This window comes from Maylandia zebra, linkage group LG17 (genome assembly GCF_041146795.1).
Source record: "Maylandia zebra isolate NMK-2024a linkage group LG17, Mzebra_GT3a, whole genome shotgun sequence".
Taxonomy (NCBI): Eukaryota; Metazoa; Chordata; class Actinopteri; order Cichliformes; family Cichlidae; genus Maylandia; species Maylandia zebra.
Genome location: NC_135183.1, coordinates 39,238,280 through 39,258,380, shown reverse-complemented (window position 1 = coordinate 39,258,380; position 20,101 = coordinate 39,238,280). Strand labels below are relative to the sequence as shown.

At 38.6% G+C, this 20,101-nt stretch overlaps 1 protein-coding gene across 1 annotated transcript; it reads right to left on the bottom strand.

Moving 5' to 3' along the window:
* Nucleotides 1-4,525: 4,525 nt before the first annotated feature.
* LOC106676081 (uncharacterized) lies at nt 4,526-18,303 on the bottom strand. The gene is made up of 16 exons (XM_076875604.1): nt 18,101-18,303; nt 17,016-17,079; nt 9,999-10,274; nt 9,726-9,845; nt 9,516-9,545; nt 9,030-9,278; nt 8,701-8,934; nt 8,499-8,618; nt 8,171-8,311; nt 7,938-8,063; nt 7,399-7,554; nt 6,422-6,633; nt 6,259-6,319; nt 5,888-5,987; nt 5,684-5,715; nt 4,526-4,760 (listed from the first exon to the last, which is right to left on the bottom strand). Exons 2-16 carry the CDS (start codon nt 17,077-17,079, stop codon nt 4,711-4,713), a joined length of 1,971 nt encoding a protein of 656 aa, XP_076731719.1. The 5' UTR covers nt 18,101-18,303; the 3' UTR covers nt 4,526-4,710.
* Between the last annotated feature and the right edge of the window lie 1,798 nt (nt 18,304-20,101).

Below are 20,101 nucleotides of genomic sequence, written 5' to 3'. Positions count from 1 at the left end.
TTCAATTTTTCTGAAAATATATTTTTGTAAGAATGTTTTCTCACCAACAACTTGTCAGTCTTGTGTTTTAGAAAGATATGAACAAAAATTCAATTCAATTCAATTTTTTTTTATATAGTCCAAATCACAACAAAAGTCGCCTCAAGGCGCTTCATAGATACAGAGGAAAACCCAACAATCATATGACCCCCTATGAGCAGCACTTTGGCGACAGTGGGAAGGAAAAACTCCCTTTTAACAGGAAGAAACCTCCAGCAGAACCAGGCTCAGGGAGGGGCGGGGCCATCTGCTGTGATTGGTTGGGGAGAGAGAAGGATGACAGGAGAGAGAAGGTCAGATAAGATGGGGTCTGATTATTTAAGGAGGAGCAGGATTTTGAATTCTGGATTTAACAGGAAGCCAAAACAGGAGAAATCTGCTCTCTTTTTCTAGTCCCTGTCAAAACACAACTAAACACTGTTTTCTTTTAATAAATAAAATGCACAGATTTTGTATTATGTAGCTAAGTGATGCCGTTTTGAATATTTGTTGTTGTTACTTCCAGTAAATGTTTTCCTCGTTACTTTTCTTTTGCCAGAAACTAGCCTGCTGTTGTATTTAGGGTCAGCTTCACAGGTACAGACAGTGTATGGTTGTAATCCAGTAATATCACAGGTCCCCACATCAGGCTGTAGCTTTATGATGCCTGTAACAGAATTTTCATTAGTGGTGTCTGATTTGAAATCTGTTTAAACTTCAGACGACTGGTTCTCAGGAGCTGAAGATGAAAACATCAGTTATAGCAATCAGAGATGCTCTCTTTGTGAGCTTTCCTGTACAGCATGCATGACATGAATGCAGATCCTTCTCATGCAACTCTTTAGAAAGCATAACAGGTTGCAGATCACAGTATCTCAAAACTTAACTTACTTCTAGTTTTTCTGTCACTGATAGATTGGGCACAACACCTGCAGTCATAATAAAGTAAGTGTTAGCACAAGTTTACATCTCACTGGTTGTTTTCCAGCTCAGCTTAATAAAAGTATCAGTTTCTTCTGTTTTTTCCTCCATCTTTACTGTAAGATCTGTTAAAATACAAACAGTGACTTTATCTGTCAGTTTGCATGACATCATCTCGGGAGGAACGCTTTCACTCCTCTGAGGTAAATGAAATGAAACACACCACAGTCAATGTTAATGTGGAGAGCTGGAGTTATCTTATTTGTGACGATGTTGTGCTCTACAGTCAGACCAGTTTAGCTGCAACAGGCTCCAGGTCAGTTAGATTAACCTCCCTCTGTTTACAGCTTTCTAAGAAGACATAACCAATATCTTTTGGGTTTTGACTCAAATGTGGACACATTCAAAAGATTTGAGCTTCTCAGAGACCGCAGGGCATTCACTCGTCTTACGGCAAAAGACCATTCGGATCAGATCGTCTTATAATGTAGCTAAGATGTAAACTTACCACCTGCCAAAACTTTTACACTGAGACGGAAACACCAGTGTTATTTCTGCAGGAAGAATCTGATGTATTTCACTTGGATTTAAGAACTCTGCACAACATACTTTAAAACGAAGCAAACCTGATAAAACCTCATTACATTTAAAGCAGGTGGATTTAAAGTGCAGACTGGCATTTCTGTCCTTACCAACATTGATGTTTTTGGTGAGACTAAAGGAAGAACACAGGCAGCTTCCTGTAGTGAAGGTTTTGGTCAAAACTGAGCAAATGTCCTCATAAGCAGGTGTGACAGAGATGCTGGGTTTGAGCTGATATCAAACATATCCAAGGATCCAACTAATCTGTGCTTTCTATGTCATTCTTATCTGAAATGCACAAATATTACTTTTATTTAAAAAATAAAAATCTGAATTAAAATAGAGTAAAACACAAAAACAGGAACAATTGTACTCACTCATCACAGTTGTTTTATTTTCAGCGCCAATAAATGCAGCATTATGCTCATAGTTACTCCTTCTGTTATCTTGTTGGATTTCCTTGCTGTCACTGACGTACCGAATAATGGTCGGCCTTCTTCACCAGTTCTTAGTCACCAGGGGCTGAATCATCAGTGTCATATAAATGGCTGAATGTGATGTTAAGTGGCCGTTTGAAATGAGCTGTTTGATTGTGGGTAGATGGCAGTTGAGATGGCTGTGGGTGTGGGTGTGGGACTGCTGTTGAAGCAGTAGCTGCTGCTGTGGTGAGGAGGTGACAGATGTGGAGCAGAATGAGAAAATCTTCAGTTAGTGCTATTTATATATAATTAAGAGATAAATAAAGATAAGGTGAAGTATAAGAACAGATCATGATGTACAGTACAGATGGAGGCTGATTTGGTGGCCAGAGGATCCATCAAAGAGTGAAACACTTACATGTACCTCTGTTAGACAGCAGGAGTAACGCAGGCCTCCTTACTGTTACTGATCACGTCCCATTTTATTACCACACAAACTTCCAACACTGAAATGCTGCTGAATGGCCCTGGGTACGCAACTACTTTATTTGTCTTACTACAAAAAGATGTTTCGATTTTACAAACCTGTCTGCACTCATGTCACCAACGAAAGGAAAAAAAGAATAAAATACTCATGGCTCTGCCACAAAGCAACATTACATTTCTGGAGGTTGGATGGAGGAAATCATGGTTTGCACACGGCTGTTGAACACAGCTAGAACGATGAACCTGGAACTTAAATGTGAAGTTAAACGACTTCAGCTTCCTGTTTATTCCTGTTTGAAACAAACTGAATAATAAAACCTTGTTTCCAAATGAATTTTATAAAACTTCATTTAAAAATGCAACAATTTTACTAGAATTCCTTTTTGCCCTGTCTCAGTCTTTTCTTTTCTTTTTCTTTCACTTAATTTTTATTTTTATTTTATTACTGTTGTATATCAAATTTTGCACTGCCTCACACAAAAAGGCCTTCAGTATGGGCCTGTGCTTCATGTTATTTTATTATATACTGTTTTTATTTTTATGACTTATACTGCTGATGTAACACAGAATCAATAAAGTATCGGATTTAAAAAAGTATTTTATTAAACAAATAAGCAAAAATGTATTTTTTATTATATAAATAAATATTAGCTCCATAATTAAGACAGTGAAAAATACTTGACAAAGGATGATTAAGTTGATGTGCTTTATACACTTATTTAGAATATTTTCCAGCAGGTCTTGGTGGTTATCAGGATAGATGCCCTGCATTGTTGAACTATGAACACTGCAGCTGTTCAGATGTTTAGGTCACTTCTGAGGAGGCTGTTACTGTTACTGTTGTGGGTTTTCTCCATTTGTGAATAAAGGAAATGACTGACAGACAGGCTCACGAAGGCTTGTTGAAATCTTTTAGTGTGCTCCATTTTCTCAGGTCGATTCTTTTAAGTGATTCAGCTGGTCTGGCAATAACCAGATGTGGGCGGGGCTAGTGAACCTAAACTAACTAAATCATTATTGGGGGGCACATAGGTTTGATTGGTAGGTCTGGATGCCTTTTTTCCCTTAATAAATAAAATCATCATTTAAAAAGTGAATTTCATATTTGTTGAATATTAAAATTTGTTTGATGATCTTAAACATGTAAGTGTGATAAATTTCCCCCCTTTTTAAGTCCCCCCCTCAAAACCCACCTCTTCCAGACAGTCTACTCTAACGTCTCCATCTTAAACTTTCTTTTATTACTGTGTTTATTTCCTGGTTTGACGCTTGTCTTATTTGCTCTGTGCAGTGTCCCTGGGTGTTTTAAAGGCACTTTTAAATACCATGAATTATTATTATCATTATAAATATGCAAAAACCAAGAAATCGGGAAGGGAAGATACTTAATACTTGACTGTCAGTTTTCACAAACTGAAACTTTGTTTACAGAAAGTCACATTTCCGCTTTGCTACCTCGAACAGGAAACTTCGATCTAAACCACAAAGTTTTCTTTTAACTTTCTATTAGTCGATGTTAATGTCAGCCTCGATGTTAATAATAAAGACACAGCCAGCTGCGTTTAGTGCTTTCAGTGGCTTTTAAATGCATTCACTGTATCATACAGTTCATGATAGTGTCCATCACTGTCACATATATTCTCTCAGCTCATGTTATTATTATGTTATTATTACAACTTATGACACAAGTGATTATCATAACTTTTAGACAGAACAGTTACAGCTGCTTGTTTTTATAGAGAATTAGCTTTTTTGTGATTTCTATATTTCAGATCAAGAACTGAAACTTCATCTTATCAAGTTTATTAATGTAAAAAATAAAAAGCCTATTTTAGGCTGGTGTAAAATATTATGAGTCAGAGCTGATATTTTGTCATAAAAAAGTTTGCTCGTGTGTAGTGAAGCTGCAGCTGGAGTTTCTGGTGATTTCAAGGTAAATCTGAACAATGTTAAATAATCAACAACACCTTCACACATTATTATGTGTAATTATCTTTACATTTATTTACCTGTAATCTAACGCTGATTGAAAACAAAAAAAACCCCACCCAAATAATTATATTAATTAACGTTGTACACATAATTTTTTATAGTGCATTTTTAATGTTTATTTCAGTAATTAATCGTTTATTTAAGAAAAAAAACATGGAGATTTGGGTCTAATGTAAACAAAATATTTTTTTATTGCTAAAATGGAAAAATGACCAAATGAAGACTGAACAACGTAAATACTAAAGATAAAGAATTTATGGAGATTTAGTTTGATGCTCCGAGATGTTCTTGGTTACTGAGCTTCTTTCTGACGCCACCCAGGAGGTCGTGTGTTCATGTAAACTGTGATAAGACAAAGGAAACAACAATAAACATGACAAAGCATCAAACCACAGCACGATTATGAAACATAACTTCTGCTGCAACCAGTTTTATTATACTTACAGTAACTAAAACTAAACTAATAAAATTACTAGGTATGATGAAACATTTTAGTTAGCCAGTTAAAAAAATATCTGCAAAATTAAACCAACAAAATAATGTTGTGACCTGTTGAAACCATTTAAAATAAAGTGAATGCGTACAGCAGGGATGTCCAACTCGGGAGCTGCTGTCCTGCAGCTTTCAGATGCATCCCTGCTCCAACACAGCTCAATCAGATGGATGGATTATCTGTTCAGCATGTCATCAAGTTTGGCAAAAGCCTGATAACAAACCATTCATTGGATGCAGATGTGTTGGAACAAGGATGCATCTAAAAGCTGCAGGACAGCAGCTCTCGAGGACGAGTTGGAATCCTTTGGTTTACAGGAAATAGTCTCAGTTTGAGTCTTTGTAGTTTTGGCGAAACACAACAAACCTGACGAGGCTTTGGTACAGATGCTTTAAGACTTGTGACATTTAGATTTATGTGAGTGACGTGCTTTCACAAAGGGTTGTGTTTTTATGGAAATATCAAATTATTTAGCCTATATTTCCTAAATCTGTGTAATAATTAAAAAGAGAAAAATAACAACTAAAAACTAAAAACTAAATTCAAACTAAATATTTTAATCAATAAAAACGAGACTGAAAGCAAAACAACTCCTGAAACTAAATGAAGGTAAAGAGGATTTAAAACAGAAGGACAAAATTATAAAATAAATACAAAATAATTAAAAAATTCTAAACCAATATAAGACTCTTTACAACTACAAATAGTAACAATGTAACAAAGTATTAACATTTACATAGTTCATGGTAACAGCAGCTGAATGTCTACATACTTGCTTCTGAGGCCACATTTTCATCCTCGTCACTGTGGAGAGAAGATTTACTTAACAGTTAACATCCTACTGTGTGAAAACAGAACATAATTATCACCATAGATAAATGTCATCTATAATAAATTGAAATTCATTTACAACAAACAGTTTTATCACTGATAACAGATGAATATAAACTAACGATGTTGGATGCGTGGCCTTTACCTCCTACGCTTTCTGAGCTTCCTGTAGCACACGCAGGCCGCCAGAAGCAGAGCGGCGGATATGAGGAAGATCAAAAAACCAATGACAGCTTTGTCATTGTCTGAAAACAGGTTCAAACAATATCAAACAGTGGCTTTAATATTCAAGATACAAAGAAGTCATGTTACCCAGCAGAGTAAAGATATTTATACTTTATTTCATTGTGTGAACAGTACAGCGAGTGCTGGCTTTGGCTTCACTTTCAACTTGTCTGTTAAAAACAGACACCTGTGTGTGTGTGTGTGTGTGTGTGTGTGTGTGTGTGTGTGTGTGTGTGTGTGTGTGTATAAACTGATTTATCCAACAAACTGTGTCATTGAATCCATACTTACAGCGAGTATCAGCTGTTCCTCTGCCCGGTTGGCTTTCAAAGTATCCGTTGAAAACAGTCACCTATAAATACAGATGTTTCAGATGTTCATTCATAAGAAATGACACCATTAAAATAAAGCAGCCATAAAATAATCATATACTTAAAAGTAGGATGATACAAACCTCCACTCTGTATGCTGTAGAGTAGCTCAGATCCTTGAATTCAAACTTACAATCTGTGTCATTCTGTGGTTTGTTTTCACCACCAGGATGAAGACGTGCTATGAATCTTCTTTTTTCTATTGGTCCTCTAATCTTGCCTTCATGGTGACACTCTACTTTAATCACATTATTCTCCGGCACAGTTACAGTCACTTTAGGGGAACCGTCGGGTTCTGTAAGGAAATGAAAACAGGGATCATAGTTTTAAGATTCATTTTTATGTCCATCAGCAACGAGACAAAACATGTGAAAGTAAACATGTTTATGTTTGCAATGTTAAAACGATTCATAATAGAAATTAATTATTAATTATTGAAGAATTAATTTATCATTTTGTTTTCATGGAGCCCAGCTTACATTTAATGTACAGATATGTAACTTTAAAAAACAGAAAACATGTGAATGAACTTCAGTTATCTCTTATCATTAAACACATTTTCCCTCCAGAATAATATGAACGAGTAAAGAAAATTAACAAACACATTTCTATAAGTCCCAGAGAACAAGAGTCTGAGTCAGCGCTGCTTAAACGACTGAACGTCATAATTACTGTCACGTTTCTTCACTGATGACTCAGCATGTTTTAATGTTCACTGTAAAGTTTCAGAGAGTCGGATTTAGTTGATATGAGGGATGCTCTCTGTTTCATGGCATTTATCTTAAAATATATCTAAATCACATTAATTATAATCAGGACTGTCACACTGAAAAACACATTTGTTTCCAATCTTTCACTAAAATAAATGAGCTCGAGTTTATTCTTCTTCATGAAAACATCATTTTGTAACTTTATTTTCTGCTGTTCACCACCAAAGTCTTCATGTTGTGTTTTAGAAGGATATTAATAAAAATAAAGCTAAACAAAGTTTGATTTTGATCAATTAAAGGTTCAGCTTTGTTATGAAGTGTAATTCTGAATATTTAGTTTGGTAACTTACCTCCAGGGGCAGTTCTCAGTGGAACTTCCCTTTTCTTGGAAACCGTCTTGCTGTTGTATTTGGGTTGGACTCCACAGGTATAATCAGTGAATGCTTCGAGTCCAGTAAAATCACACGTTCCTCCGTCAGACTGAGGCTTTGGGATTCCTGTGATTCCTGTAACATAATGTTCATGAACTCTTTGTGGTTTAAATCAGCAGGTCCAGCTAAAGAGACTTCAGGTGACTTTGACCTGCTGGCTTTAGTAAACACGACAACGACATGAGCAGCAGACTGAACATAACAGGTTGGAGATCTGAGTATAAGATAAGAATGCAGTGACATATCGTTATTTTGGATCATACTTCATGTGTTTAGTGATGGGGGTTAAATGTCAAGCAGTTATATTTAGTAAATTATTAGCTCAAAATATAAACACTTCTATATATTTTAATGATCAAATAAGCAGATCTTTTGTTAACAATAAACAAAAACAAAACTAATACATTTTAATATAAGATATTTATAAAGTGTAAGTGAATCCAAATGATTGGACTTACCTTTTTTATCACAACTGCAGTCATATGAAAAATTGTGAAGGACACCATTACATTTCTGACTGGTTGTTTTCCAGCTCAGTTTAATGGAAGTATTCGTTTTTTTATTCTCCAAGTTTATTGTAAGATCTGTTGAAACAAACAGTAACAGTGCAGCAGCTGTTAGTTTGTGGCACTTCAAACTATCTGAGGAGGAAAAGCTTCATCCCTCTGAGGTAAGTTAAATATCAACACACCACAGTCAGTGTTAAGGTGGACGGGTGGAGTTGTGTAAACTGTGGGGATGTTGTTGATGAAGATCAGACCAGTACAGCTGTAGTTTCTGAAGGGATCCAGCTCAGACAGCGGTTTGTTCGTTTGACCAGGTTTGTCTTTTTCTGACGAGAAACAAAGACGACATCATTTTTTGTACCACAGTGCATGCAGCAGTTCATCTTTGGTTTTATATTCAAATGCAGAATACAAAATAAAACAAATTCACAAAGAGCACAAACACTCAGTCCTCTGACAGCAGAAGAGCTTTCAGATCAAACATACTTACAGTGAAGCGGATGTTTCACTTACCTGAACAAGTGTAATACACTGTGATATTTTTACACTCTTTGATCGTTGGTAACGTTGGCTGTATCACTGCAGGAAGTCCAGTGGAAGGATTTTGCTGTATTTCAGTTAAATTATATAAATCTGTGGAAAAAAACATGATTGAATTATCTTCCTATTATAAGCATATGAGTTTTAATGTAAAGGTAACTTTTCTTGTACAAACCAACAATGATGTTTTTGGTGATATCAAATGAAGTATTCACACAGGTTTCTGAAGTGAAGGTTATTTCATAATCAGAGCAGATGTCATTAGTTTGGACACACAATGTATTACTGTCACTACTGGACTTATTAACTGAAGTTATATTTGGTGGTAATTTTAACGAGCTGATGTTCCACTGGCTCTGGTAGCAAATATGTCCATTTATGCTGCTTTGCCCTGTAATGTCCGTCTCACCTGAAACACACAAATGATGCACAAATATATTTGATATTAAGTTTGTTAAACTACAAGAAGGCAAAACACAAAAAATATGAATTATTTGTACTCACTCATTTCTTTTGTTTTAGTTTTATTTCCAGTGGAGGTACACTTGATTGCTTTATTGCCATAATTGTATAAAACTTGATGCTCATATTCAGTACAGGGCTTCAGGCGTTGGATGTTGTGTTGAGTAGAGTCGACCCTCTCTTCAATCACTCGTCGACCTCCTTCAGTAATACTGATGTTGTAGTCACCAGGGGGGGAGTTCATCACATTAATCTGCAGTCCAAACTCGATGGGTGTGACAGTGTAGGAACCTGAGCACGAAATCAAATCGATTGTTACATTTTGTTCATGAACATCAATCAGCTGCTGAAATGTTTCATCTCAGTCAGTTTGTTCATGCAGATGTTGACCACAGTCCAGCGTTGGCTAAAACTAAAACACAATCTTTACACTCGATAGAAAAATAAACTTTCACTAAGTAAGAAACGCTCGACAGCATCACTAGTGTTTGAAAGCAGACGACATATTATCTTTAAACTGACACTCACACTTTGGAGGCTCAGGAGTCGTCTCGGTGGCTGAAACGATGCATTCAAATGAGATCAGAAAAGAACAAAATTATTAGTTTGTGATTATGCAGCATGAATGTACAACAGCTCAGAGCACCTTACAGGTACTTGTAACTCAGCAGCGCCGTGTTCTTTGCTTATATTCACATCAATGTCATCACAGGCCTGTATAATAAAGAAACGGCCAACCTTCAGTGGTAGCTGTCACTGTGGTGCCTGTAGGTGAGGCCTGAGAGTCAGATGAGTTGCTGGGTGGAGTGGGTGTGAGTGAGGTCTCATTTGAGGTGCTTGCAGGAGGAGCTCTGGTTGCTGTGTGAGAGCAGGCTGGAGGTCAACTTCAGGCAGAAATACCTAACAGCTAGCAGACTGGTTGTACCTGACACGATGCTAAACTACAAATGTAGCATTTTATCACACAGCTGTGCCAATAATCCATGAAACTATAAACTCTGAATACATTACCAGACATGGCAGTTGAATTCACTGATGGACTAACTACTGTAGCATTTGGGGCCATGGATGAAGGTGAGGAGTCAGACAACGTGGCTACTGTAGCATTTGTGGTCGTGCGGGGAAGTGAGGCTGTTGAAGTGGCTACTATGGGATATGTGGTCATGCGTGGAGGTGAGACGTCAGACGACGTGGCTACTGTAGGACTGGTGGAAATGCGTGGAGGTGAGGAGGAGGCTGTTGAAGTGGCTACTGTAGCATTCGTAGCCGTGCGTGGAGGTGAGGAGGCTGAAACAATTTTCATTCCAAGAAAAAGAAATCAGCATGACGTAAAGATGTTTGCTGTAACTGTAGCAAATGTAAAATGTTCTCACTGTAACATTTTCACTCTAACAGTCGTGTTTCATGTTGTTAGAAAGATGCTGTGCTACTTGTCACTGCTATCCCATTTCCTATGCTAGAAAACAAATGATTGTTTTAAAAAACAAACAAGATGATCCAAGGATAAGAAGTCACAACTTAGTGTAAACGATGGATCAATGAGTAATATTAAAAATGTTTCCAGAAACATGTTTTACAGAGCTCTAAGGAGCTTGGAAAGAAAAGCATCTGGACTTCTTTAAGTCCAGTTCCTCAGTTCTAAGAGCGACTGGTGGAGAGTCCCAGATTTAAACCCAGTGGGAGTTTCTCCCCACAGAGGGACAAAATGACCCCTGATGATCCTCTAATCACATGAGCCGAGGTGTGAAACTGGGTGTGGGCCCCAATCAGCCAGGGTTTCGGGTGAGCTAGTTGTGAAACCTGGCCCCACCCTATCATGTGATTTCCTGAGGTCAGATGGCCCAGGATGTGAGTGGGCGTTAAGGCGTCTGGGGAGGATCTCAAAACTGGATTATAGATGGCAGAGAGTTGGTGTCGTAAACCCCGCCTCTGTTCAAAGATGGTCGCTCACAGTGGACATAGATGCTTCTTTCACTCCTCTTTCAAACCATCTGTCCTCTCTGTCCAAAATGTGAACATTGGCATCCTCGAAAGAGTGTCCTTTATCCTTAAGATGCAGATGGACTGCTGAGTCTTGTCCTGTGGAGGTGGCTCTTCTGTGTTGTGCCATGCGCTTGTGAAGTGGCTGTTTGGTCTCTCCAATGTAGAGGTCTGAGCATTCCTCGCTGCACTGTACAGCATACACCACATTGTTAAGTTTGTGTTTTGGCGTTTTGTCTTTCGGGTGAACCAGTTTGTGTCTGAGTGTGTTGCTGGGTCTGAAATACACTGGGATGTCATGCTTGGAGAAAACTCTCCTGAGTTTCTCTGATACACCGGCTACATAGGGGATGACAATGTTGTTGCGTCTGTCCTTCTTATCCTCCCTCGCTGGTGTCTGGTCTTCTTTTCTGTGCCTCTTTGCTGACTTTAAGAACGCCCATTTAGGATAGCCGCACGTTTTGAGTGCTTCCTTTACATGTGTGTGTTCCTTCTTTTTCCCTTCAGGCTTAGAGGGAACACGTTCTGCCCGGTGGTGTAGGGTCCTAATTACTCCAAGTTTGTGTTCCAGAGGGTGATGGGAGTCAAAGAGGAGGTACTGGTCCGTGTGTGTGGGCTTCCGGTAAACTTCGATGTTGAGGTTGCCGTTCTCTTCAATGTGCACAGCGCAGTCCAGGAAAGGCAGACAGTTGTCCTTTGTGTCTTCCCTGGTGAACTTGATGTTTTTATCCACAGCGTTAATGTGCGCAGTGAAGGATTCCACTTCTTGTGTCTTGATTTTGACCCAGGTGTCGTCCACATATCTGTACCAGTGGCTGGGTACTCTTCCTTTGAAAGAGCCAAGAGCCTTCCTTTCCACTTCCTCCATGTAAAGGTTGGCTACAATAGGTGACACGGGGGAGCCCATGGCACAGCCATGTTTTTATCTGTAGAAACCCTCGTTGTATTTGAAATATGTAGTGGTGAGGCAGAGGTCTAACAGTGTGCAGATCTGATTGGGTGTGAAGTTGGTCCTGTCCTCCAAGGAGCTGTCTTCTTGTAGTCGTTTTCTGACAGTCTCCACGGCCTCCGTGGTGGGTTTGCAGGTGAAGAGAGAGACTACATCAAAGGACACCATGGTTTCATCTGGATCCAGGGTAAGTTTCTGGACCTTGTCGGTGAAGTCGGTGGAGTTCTTGATGTGGTGTGGGGTGTTCCCCACGAGAGGTGCCAGGATGGTAGCAAGAAGTCCAGACAATTTTCTTTCCAAGCTCCTCAGACTGCGATGACCTGGATGACTGCGAACTTTCACAGACAAGACTAACTGTTGTTTTTTACTTTCACTGATGACAGCAGAGTTTATGATTCACGTGTTGGATAATCAGAGACTTTGTGTTACACGTTACTTACATGCAAATTTGATCTAAATCCCAACAACAGAGAGCTGCTGCTCTGATTTAACTGTTATGCTCTAATTTTTCCAGACTCACGCGCTTGAACTCAAACGCATCAAAATTAAATTACAAGGAAACTGGTCTAAAGTCAAATTCAATGTGCAGGGACTTCAGGCAAAAGAAAGTATGGAAAAGATACATTATGTGCAAAGCTATGAGTTATTACATGTAATTGTATTTAATTATAATATGAGCAAAGAGAGCCTGCCCACATTAAGGGTCTATACCCAGATTCATGGCATGTAGCTAGAGTTGCACCAGCGTGTTAGTCTGCTTTAGTGCAGCTTACAAACAGGCTGTCTTTGTCCCAGTATTTTGAATTTTGTGTTGCTCTTGTAGTTTATTTTGTTTTCAGGTTGAAGTCCTGTATTTGTTAGTACTTCTTTGTGTCTCTGAGTTTTAATTATTTATATTTCCAGTCCTTGGATCTTTCTTGCATAGTTCCCTTTTTGTGTCCAGTATGTTCCCAGTCTCAGTCAGTCTCTTGTCAGTGTCCCCGTGTTTGATATGAGTCACGTCTCCGTATCTGTCTGGTCTCGCTGCGTTTCCTCTCCATGGCTGGTCTTGTATTCTCTGTCTTGTCAAGTTAATACATTTGTAGTCCAGTCCCTCTGTTTTCTCCCTACATGTTCCTGCATGCATCTCTCTGTGTTGTCTCTCCAATCTGACATATCGCCACGTGTATTTATCCCCAGTCTCAATGTCAACTTCACATGTCTTAATCCAGCGCTCCCCAACCTTTCTTTGCACCACGGACCAGTTTAATGTCAGACAATATTTTCACGGCCTTTAAGGTGTCGCGGATAAATACAACGAAATGATACGGCCAAGACAAAAACTTTTGTAAATATGATCATAAACGCAAATTCACTGTGTAATTCTGTAACTTAGCAGCGTCCTCTTGAAATGTACCAACAACACTGAGAGCAACATCCTCCTCTCTGCTCCTTAATGCTCTCTGGTCGCTATGGTAACACGTAAATATTTCTTTCAAAATAAGACGCACAACTACAACACGGGAAACCGAGTTAACGATAAAAACCCTGAAAACCAGCAATTTCACACCTGAGCCTCAACTCTCGCGGCCCGGTACCAAACGACTCCAGTCCGTGGCCCGGGGGCTGGGGACCGCTGTCTTAATCTGAGGATCATTGTGTTACTTCCTGTTTTGTTTTGATAGTCTCGTGTGTGATGTTTTCCTTCCTCTGTCTTTATACTTATGATTCAGTGCAGCTGCGTTCCCACGTGTCTCCACGTTCCTTAATCGTCCTCCTGTGTGTATAATGTCTGTTTGCCTCTGTTTGAGTCGTGTTGCCCCTCATTGTGTGTGTGATTTCTGTCAGTCAGCTCATATATATATAAGTACATAAATTGTATAACATAAAATACATTGGCACTCACGTAGGAGCAGTGTAGGGACTAAGGTATTATTAAGTAACGCGTTACAGTAACTACGTTATTATTGTGGTAACGAGCACGGTAACTAGTTATTATGCCAAAACCAGGAACGCGTTACTTCTCCCTCTCTCTCCTGTTGCTACTTCAATCATGAAACTGATCAGTGATCAGCTGATCGGCTCTCTTGTTTGTTTATCGCTCACTTTGCGCCAGAAATAGGAAACCAGCAGATGTCACGCTAAACAACAGCAGCACGTTTAAGCTTGATCAGCTGTTGTTAGAATTTATTTAATATTAATTTCTAGTATCAGCTGATGTTTGCTGGAGCCACAGCTGTAAAGCTGCTGGTCATGATGTAGGTTTGGTGGTGATCGTGGCTCAAGAGTTGGCAGTTCGTCTTGTAATCGGAAGGTTGCCGGTTCGAGCCCCGGCTTGGACAGTCTCGGTCGTTGTGTCCTTGGGCGAGACACTTCACCCGTTGCCTACTGGTGGTGGTCAGAGGGCCCGGTGGCGCCAGTGTCCGGCAGCCTCGCCTCTGTCAGTGCGCCCCAGGGTGGCTGTGGCTACAATGTAGCTGCCATCACCAGTGTGTGAATGTGTGTGTGAATGGGTGGATGACTGGATATGTAAAGCGCTTTGGGGTCCTTAGGGACTAGTAAAGCGCTATATAAATACAGGCCATTTACCATTTATGTGGTGAGAGGGAAACATGAAGATGAAACCAGGAGACGTCCTTACTGAATCATCAGAGCTGTGATGGAGAAACAGGTTTACCTTTTAGGTGACATGAATGAGTTGAAGTTATGAACTGTTTCTGAGAGACAAATAACACCAGGATCCTTTTCTAAGCAGCTGACAGCTGGTAACTGTGCAGGGGCGGGTCTAGCAAAGTGTTGCCAGGGGGGCAGGTAGGGCATTAACAGGGAGAGGGGGGCACAAAGAAATACTTTCTTATTCTCATTTCAAATGTCTCGCTTTTAATAAATTATCTGAATCTTACAACAAACGATTGATAGGTTGATGCATATATACCATCAGAACAGTGTACATCACTGTCAGAACAGTGTTTATTTTCATTCAAAGGCTTTATGAGTTTTCGTATAATGGCGGCCGGTCAGTCAAAATCCCCATGATTTTCTGTCCCAGTCCAGCCCTGTATGCAGCTCATCTGCAGTCTGGTGTTACCTACATCTTCCTATTCAGAAGGCAGAATTTCTGAGTTCTGAGTACAATCGAAAGCACCACGACTGCAGTTTTTGTGTTGGATGTAAAAGGCGCACATGACGCTGTGACGTAGGCTAGAATCATGGCAGCAGTCAACAACGGTCCAGGCGTGGGATTTCTCTCGTGGAAATGTGCACATTATCTTTTCCTTTCTATTGGTAGGTGGCACAGTGCACTGTGGCAAGTAAGCAAGCTAGAAGACTGGCAAAGTTATGGAAGCAACACATTAACAAGAGAATTCTGAGTAAAACCAAAGTTACTTTCCCTACTAGCTAGTTACTTTGAAAGTAACGAGTAACTTGAAGTAACTGAGTTACTTTTGATGGAAGTAACTAGTAATGTAACTAAGTTACTAATTTAAAGTAAGTTACCCAACACTGCATAGGAGTGAATGGTGGTAGGACCACCTGGAATTAACATGAAATGTAAAGATAAATATATTTTGGTCATGAAAGCATTTTATATGCAGAAAAAACAAACATATAAAAGCATTATTAATGATGTTGCATGAAGACAATGAAACGAGATAAACTAAATAACACGAAAAAATACATTGGCACTGACTTATATTTTCTTGAACTGAAATTACAAGAGAAAAAAAGTCAGTTTAATTAAAGCATTTATTGTATATGCAAAAAACAAAAAAACCCAGGATAAGATTAAAATGTTTTCAGGAAACTTGTTTTCGAGACAAAAGCAGGTTCAACATTTTTTCCCCTCACTGATGACAGCAGTGAAACCTGCCATCATCTGACTTTGGTGGGAAATAAGTGTAACCTTTGCAAATGTATTTAAATCTTATTAACAGTCCACAGAACTGCTGCTCTAATTTAAATCTTATTCTATAATTTCTCTGGATTGCCTATGAGAGCCTAAAATGATCTAAACCACAGTCTGAGGGAAGAAATCATTGGATTTTAGTCTAAACTCAAACTCAGTGTGCAAATTTATTTGATTTTTCATGATTAAAAATAATTTCTGTTATATCTCATGACTGTCGCACGCAGCTATTTTTTTAATTTAACTGTTAATTAATTATTAGTTGGAAAGGACTCCATGCATTTATGTTATTATTTGAAATAATTAAAAAAAATCCTTTAAAAAAATATCTAGAAATAAAAAAAAAACCTCCCCTGTTTGACCGAGCCTGTATATCTGTATAAATCCTACTTTCATTTGAAAATACAGTATGCACAAAATATATATCAGTCAAGTAAATTTAATTTAACTAAATTTAATGTTTTACATTGTACTTGAAAATTTACATGTTATTAAAGGAAACTAAAAGATTAGAAATAAGAGAAATCTCGTGTGTCCTGTGCGGGAACAGTGAGGACATTGATTATGTGTAGCAAAAATGTAATTAATGTATTATTACTGTGTGTTACTAAGGAAATGAACAATGAAGTCCTTTTGTATTTTCACATTCATTTAATCATGTGTTTTATATCATTTCTGCTATTAAATCCTCTTTTAATAGCAAACAAACCTGTTACTTAGAGGTAAACGGTGAGTTTTCACAGTAAGTAAAATTATATGCAAACTAAAAGTCACAAGAAACCAAAAGCATGAGTAATATCTGCTATTAAAAACAAACTGATGAGCAGAGATCTAAAGTTTATTAAAGAACAAACGTCCTGAATATCCATACAGAAATTTTTATTATTTTATGTTTTTGCATTTTGAAACAATTTAATTAATATCATTAAAATACTTACAGGTAAATTTGTCGTACATGTGCATCTTATGTCTTAACTTAATATGTGCCTTACACATCTTTAATTTTCTAAAAGTACGTTTTTTTAAAATAATAAACAAATACATTAAAACTGATAAAATATTTCACATTCAATTTTTAGTTTGACTGCAAATGGGAATTAAAAAAAAAACAAAAAACAGCCAAATAAAAAATAATGCAACTACTAAAATGCCAAATGTGTTTCCTTACAGTCTGCATCAGACCTGATTTTAGAACAAATGTAAATTTACTTACAGCTGGCCGAAGCGATGATCCCAGCCCAGAACAGCAGAGTGCTGAGACTGCACAGCTCTGCCATCTTCAGCAGTCGAGGCACAAATGTGTGGAGACCAAAGAAAGATAATCAAATATGACAAAGACGTTATTTCCTCTTAGCTTTAACCTCAAACATTGTAACAGGAAGTTTTTCACATCTGCACATCTGATAAAATAGGAAGGAAGGTTCAATAATAAATGCAACATGAGGAAGTTAGTATCTGGTAGCTTTACAGTCACCACAGTTTTTACAGTCTTATTATAAAACTCTGACTCAACTTTGATCAGAAACATCTTCCATTTAAGGTTTTGAAACAAAGCTCAGGCCACCGCTCGTTTAACCTCAGAAAGCTTCGAGGTCCTTTCAGGATGTATTGCTAACTTTTTACAGTCAGTTACAATAACTCGTACTGCGTGCTAGCTATCATGATGGAGTTTCTATACAGCTGGGTGGGTGCTATGATGTTACTGATGGTGAACTTTATTTTATTCATAAGGTTAGTTAGTAAAGTTGCCAACCGTCCCCTAAAAAACGGAATCGTTCCGCATTCAGAGAAAATATTGCGCGTTTCGTGTTGAGCTGAGAAGGAACACAGTTTGTCCCGGACTTCAGCTAGGATAGAAAACACACAAAGCTGGATTTATTCAGTCTTTGCTGCACAGCTGCCTCTTCTCTCATTCTCTCCCCTCCCTCTCCTGTTGCTACGTCAATCATGAAACTGATCAATGATCAGCTGATCGTCTCTCTTGTTTGTTTATCGCCCACTTTGAGCCAGAAAGAGGAAACCGCCTGATATCGTACTAAACAACAGCAGCACGTTTAAGCTTGATCAGCTGTTTTTAGGATTTATTTAATATTAATTTCTAATATCAGCTGATGTTTGCTGGAGCCACAGCTGTAAAGCTGCTGGTCATGATGTTGGTTTGGATATGTGTGTTAGGTGAGGCTGTGTGCAGGCAGGAATAGGACCCAAGGTGCAGACTCCGGAGACAGATGTGAACTCAAAACAACTTTAATGTTAAACTCAAATATAACATAACTGGAAAAATCAAAATAAACTTACACCGGAGGAATGACAGAACACACAGCTAGGAAAACGGTAGATCGCGACACGGACACAGAGAAACACTGGGCTTAAATACACAGAGGGAGCAATCAGGGAATGGGTAACAGGAGGGAAACACAGCTGGGACAAATCAGGACTGACGAGACCAAAGAAGCGTAAACTGAACACACTGAGAAAAGACACAGACCTTCAAAGTAAAACAGGAAACGCATAACACAGACTGAACAAAGACACAGGCTCATAAGCAGGCACTACAAAGGGAACAGAGACGTGGGAACAGGGCAGACACAAAACACTGACTGAACACGGGGATATAGGAACTTAAGATACACATAGACGCGAACTAGACAAGGGGATGCAGGTGATAGGGGAGACAGAGCAACTAAAGAAGACAGACCTAAGCCATAAGACAGAACTCAAAGAAACCAAAAACTAGACAGTATAAATAATATCGTAAACTCAAAAATCCTGGGTCGACGACCCAGGCATCCTAACAATGTGGTGAGAGGGAAACATGAAGATGAAACCAGGAGATGTCCTTACTGGATCATCAGAGCTGAACAGGTGATGGAGAAACAGGTTTACCTTTTAGGTGACATGAATGAGTTGAAGTTATGAACTGTTTCTGAGAGACAAATAACACCAGGATCCTTTTCTAAGTAGCTGACAGCTGGTAACTGTGCAGGGGCGGGTCTAGCAAAGTGTTGCCAGGGGGGCAGGTAGGGCATTAACAGGGAGAGGGGGGCACAAAGAAATACTTTTCTTTCTTATTCTGATTTAAAATTTCTTGCTTTTAATAAATAATTATCTGAATTTTACAACCACAGTTTTTATCTGATGTAAAATGTATAGAAATCATACATATACCAACAAGACTGTACATCACTGTTCATTCAAAGGCTTTATGGCTTTAATACCTGGGGGGCCGGTCTCTAGTCAGAATGCCCGGGCAGATGTTTTGTCCAGCCCTGGTCTAGACCTCAGCCTTAACAATAGGAAAATAAGTACAGCATGGAGACTTAATTTGGGTATTCTAAATAGGGATGAAAATGTTAGGAAAATCAAAGAGGACATTAAAATGTATATAGAAGACAATGATACTGGAGATGTGAGCCCAATCATACTTTGGGATGCACTAAAAGCAATTTTATGGGGAAAATGAATATCTCTAACAGCAGCACAAAGAGGGCGCGATTGGCTTTATATAAAAACTTAACAGAAAAACGTAAATGTCTTGAGATGGAGCACAAACAATCTAAAAATTCACTAATTCTCGAAGAAATATCAGATATTAGAAATCAAATTGATGAATTATTAAAAGAAGCAGAAAAAAGGCTAGGTTTACACAGCAAACTTATTAGGAATCAGGGCCCAAAGCAACTAAAATGCTTGCAAGAAGACTGCGTAAAAAGCAGGCATCGATGACTATTAATAAAGTTAGAAACCTGCACAGTAACAAACTACATTATATGCATAATGAGATAGAAAATGAGTTTAAAAAATACTACACGTGACTGTACTCACAACCGGCTGCTGCAGATCATGAAACAATTAAAAATTTCCTTGACCCACTCGACCTGCCCTCCATAGGGGACAATCAAAACAAATTATTGATCTCACAAATTACTGATAAGGAATTAGATGCAGACATTGGCAAGCTGAAAACAAACAAAGCTTCAGGGAGTGACGGCTTTCAGTCTTAATTTGATAAAGTGTTTAAAGAAGAACTCAAGCCACATCTTTTATCCTGCTTTAACTGGACTCTGAAACAGGGAATAGCCCCACCATCATGGGGAGAAGCCATCATCACAATTTTACCTAAAGAAGGCAAGAATAAAGAGTATTGCAAGAACTATAGACCATTTCCTTCCTTAATAACGATTACAAACTGTACGCCTCGATTATTAGTAAAAGACTTGAAACCTTTGTACCGGACTTGATAGAAGTGGACCAAACCGGATTCATTAAGGGACGTCAGGCACAGGAAATACAAGGAGT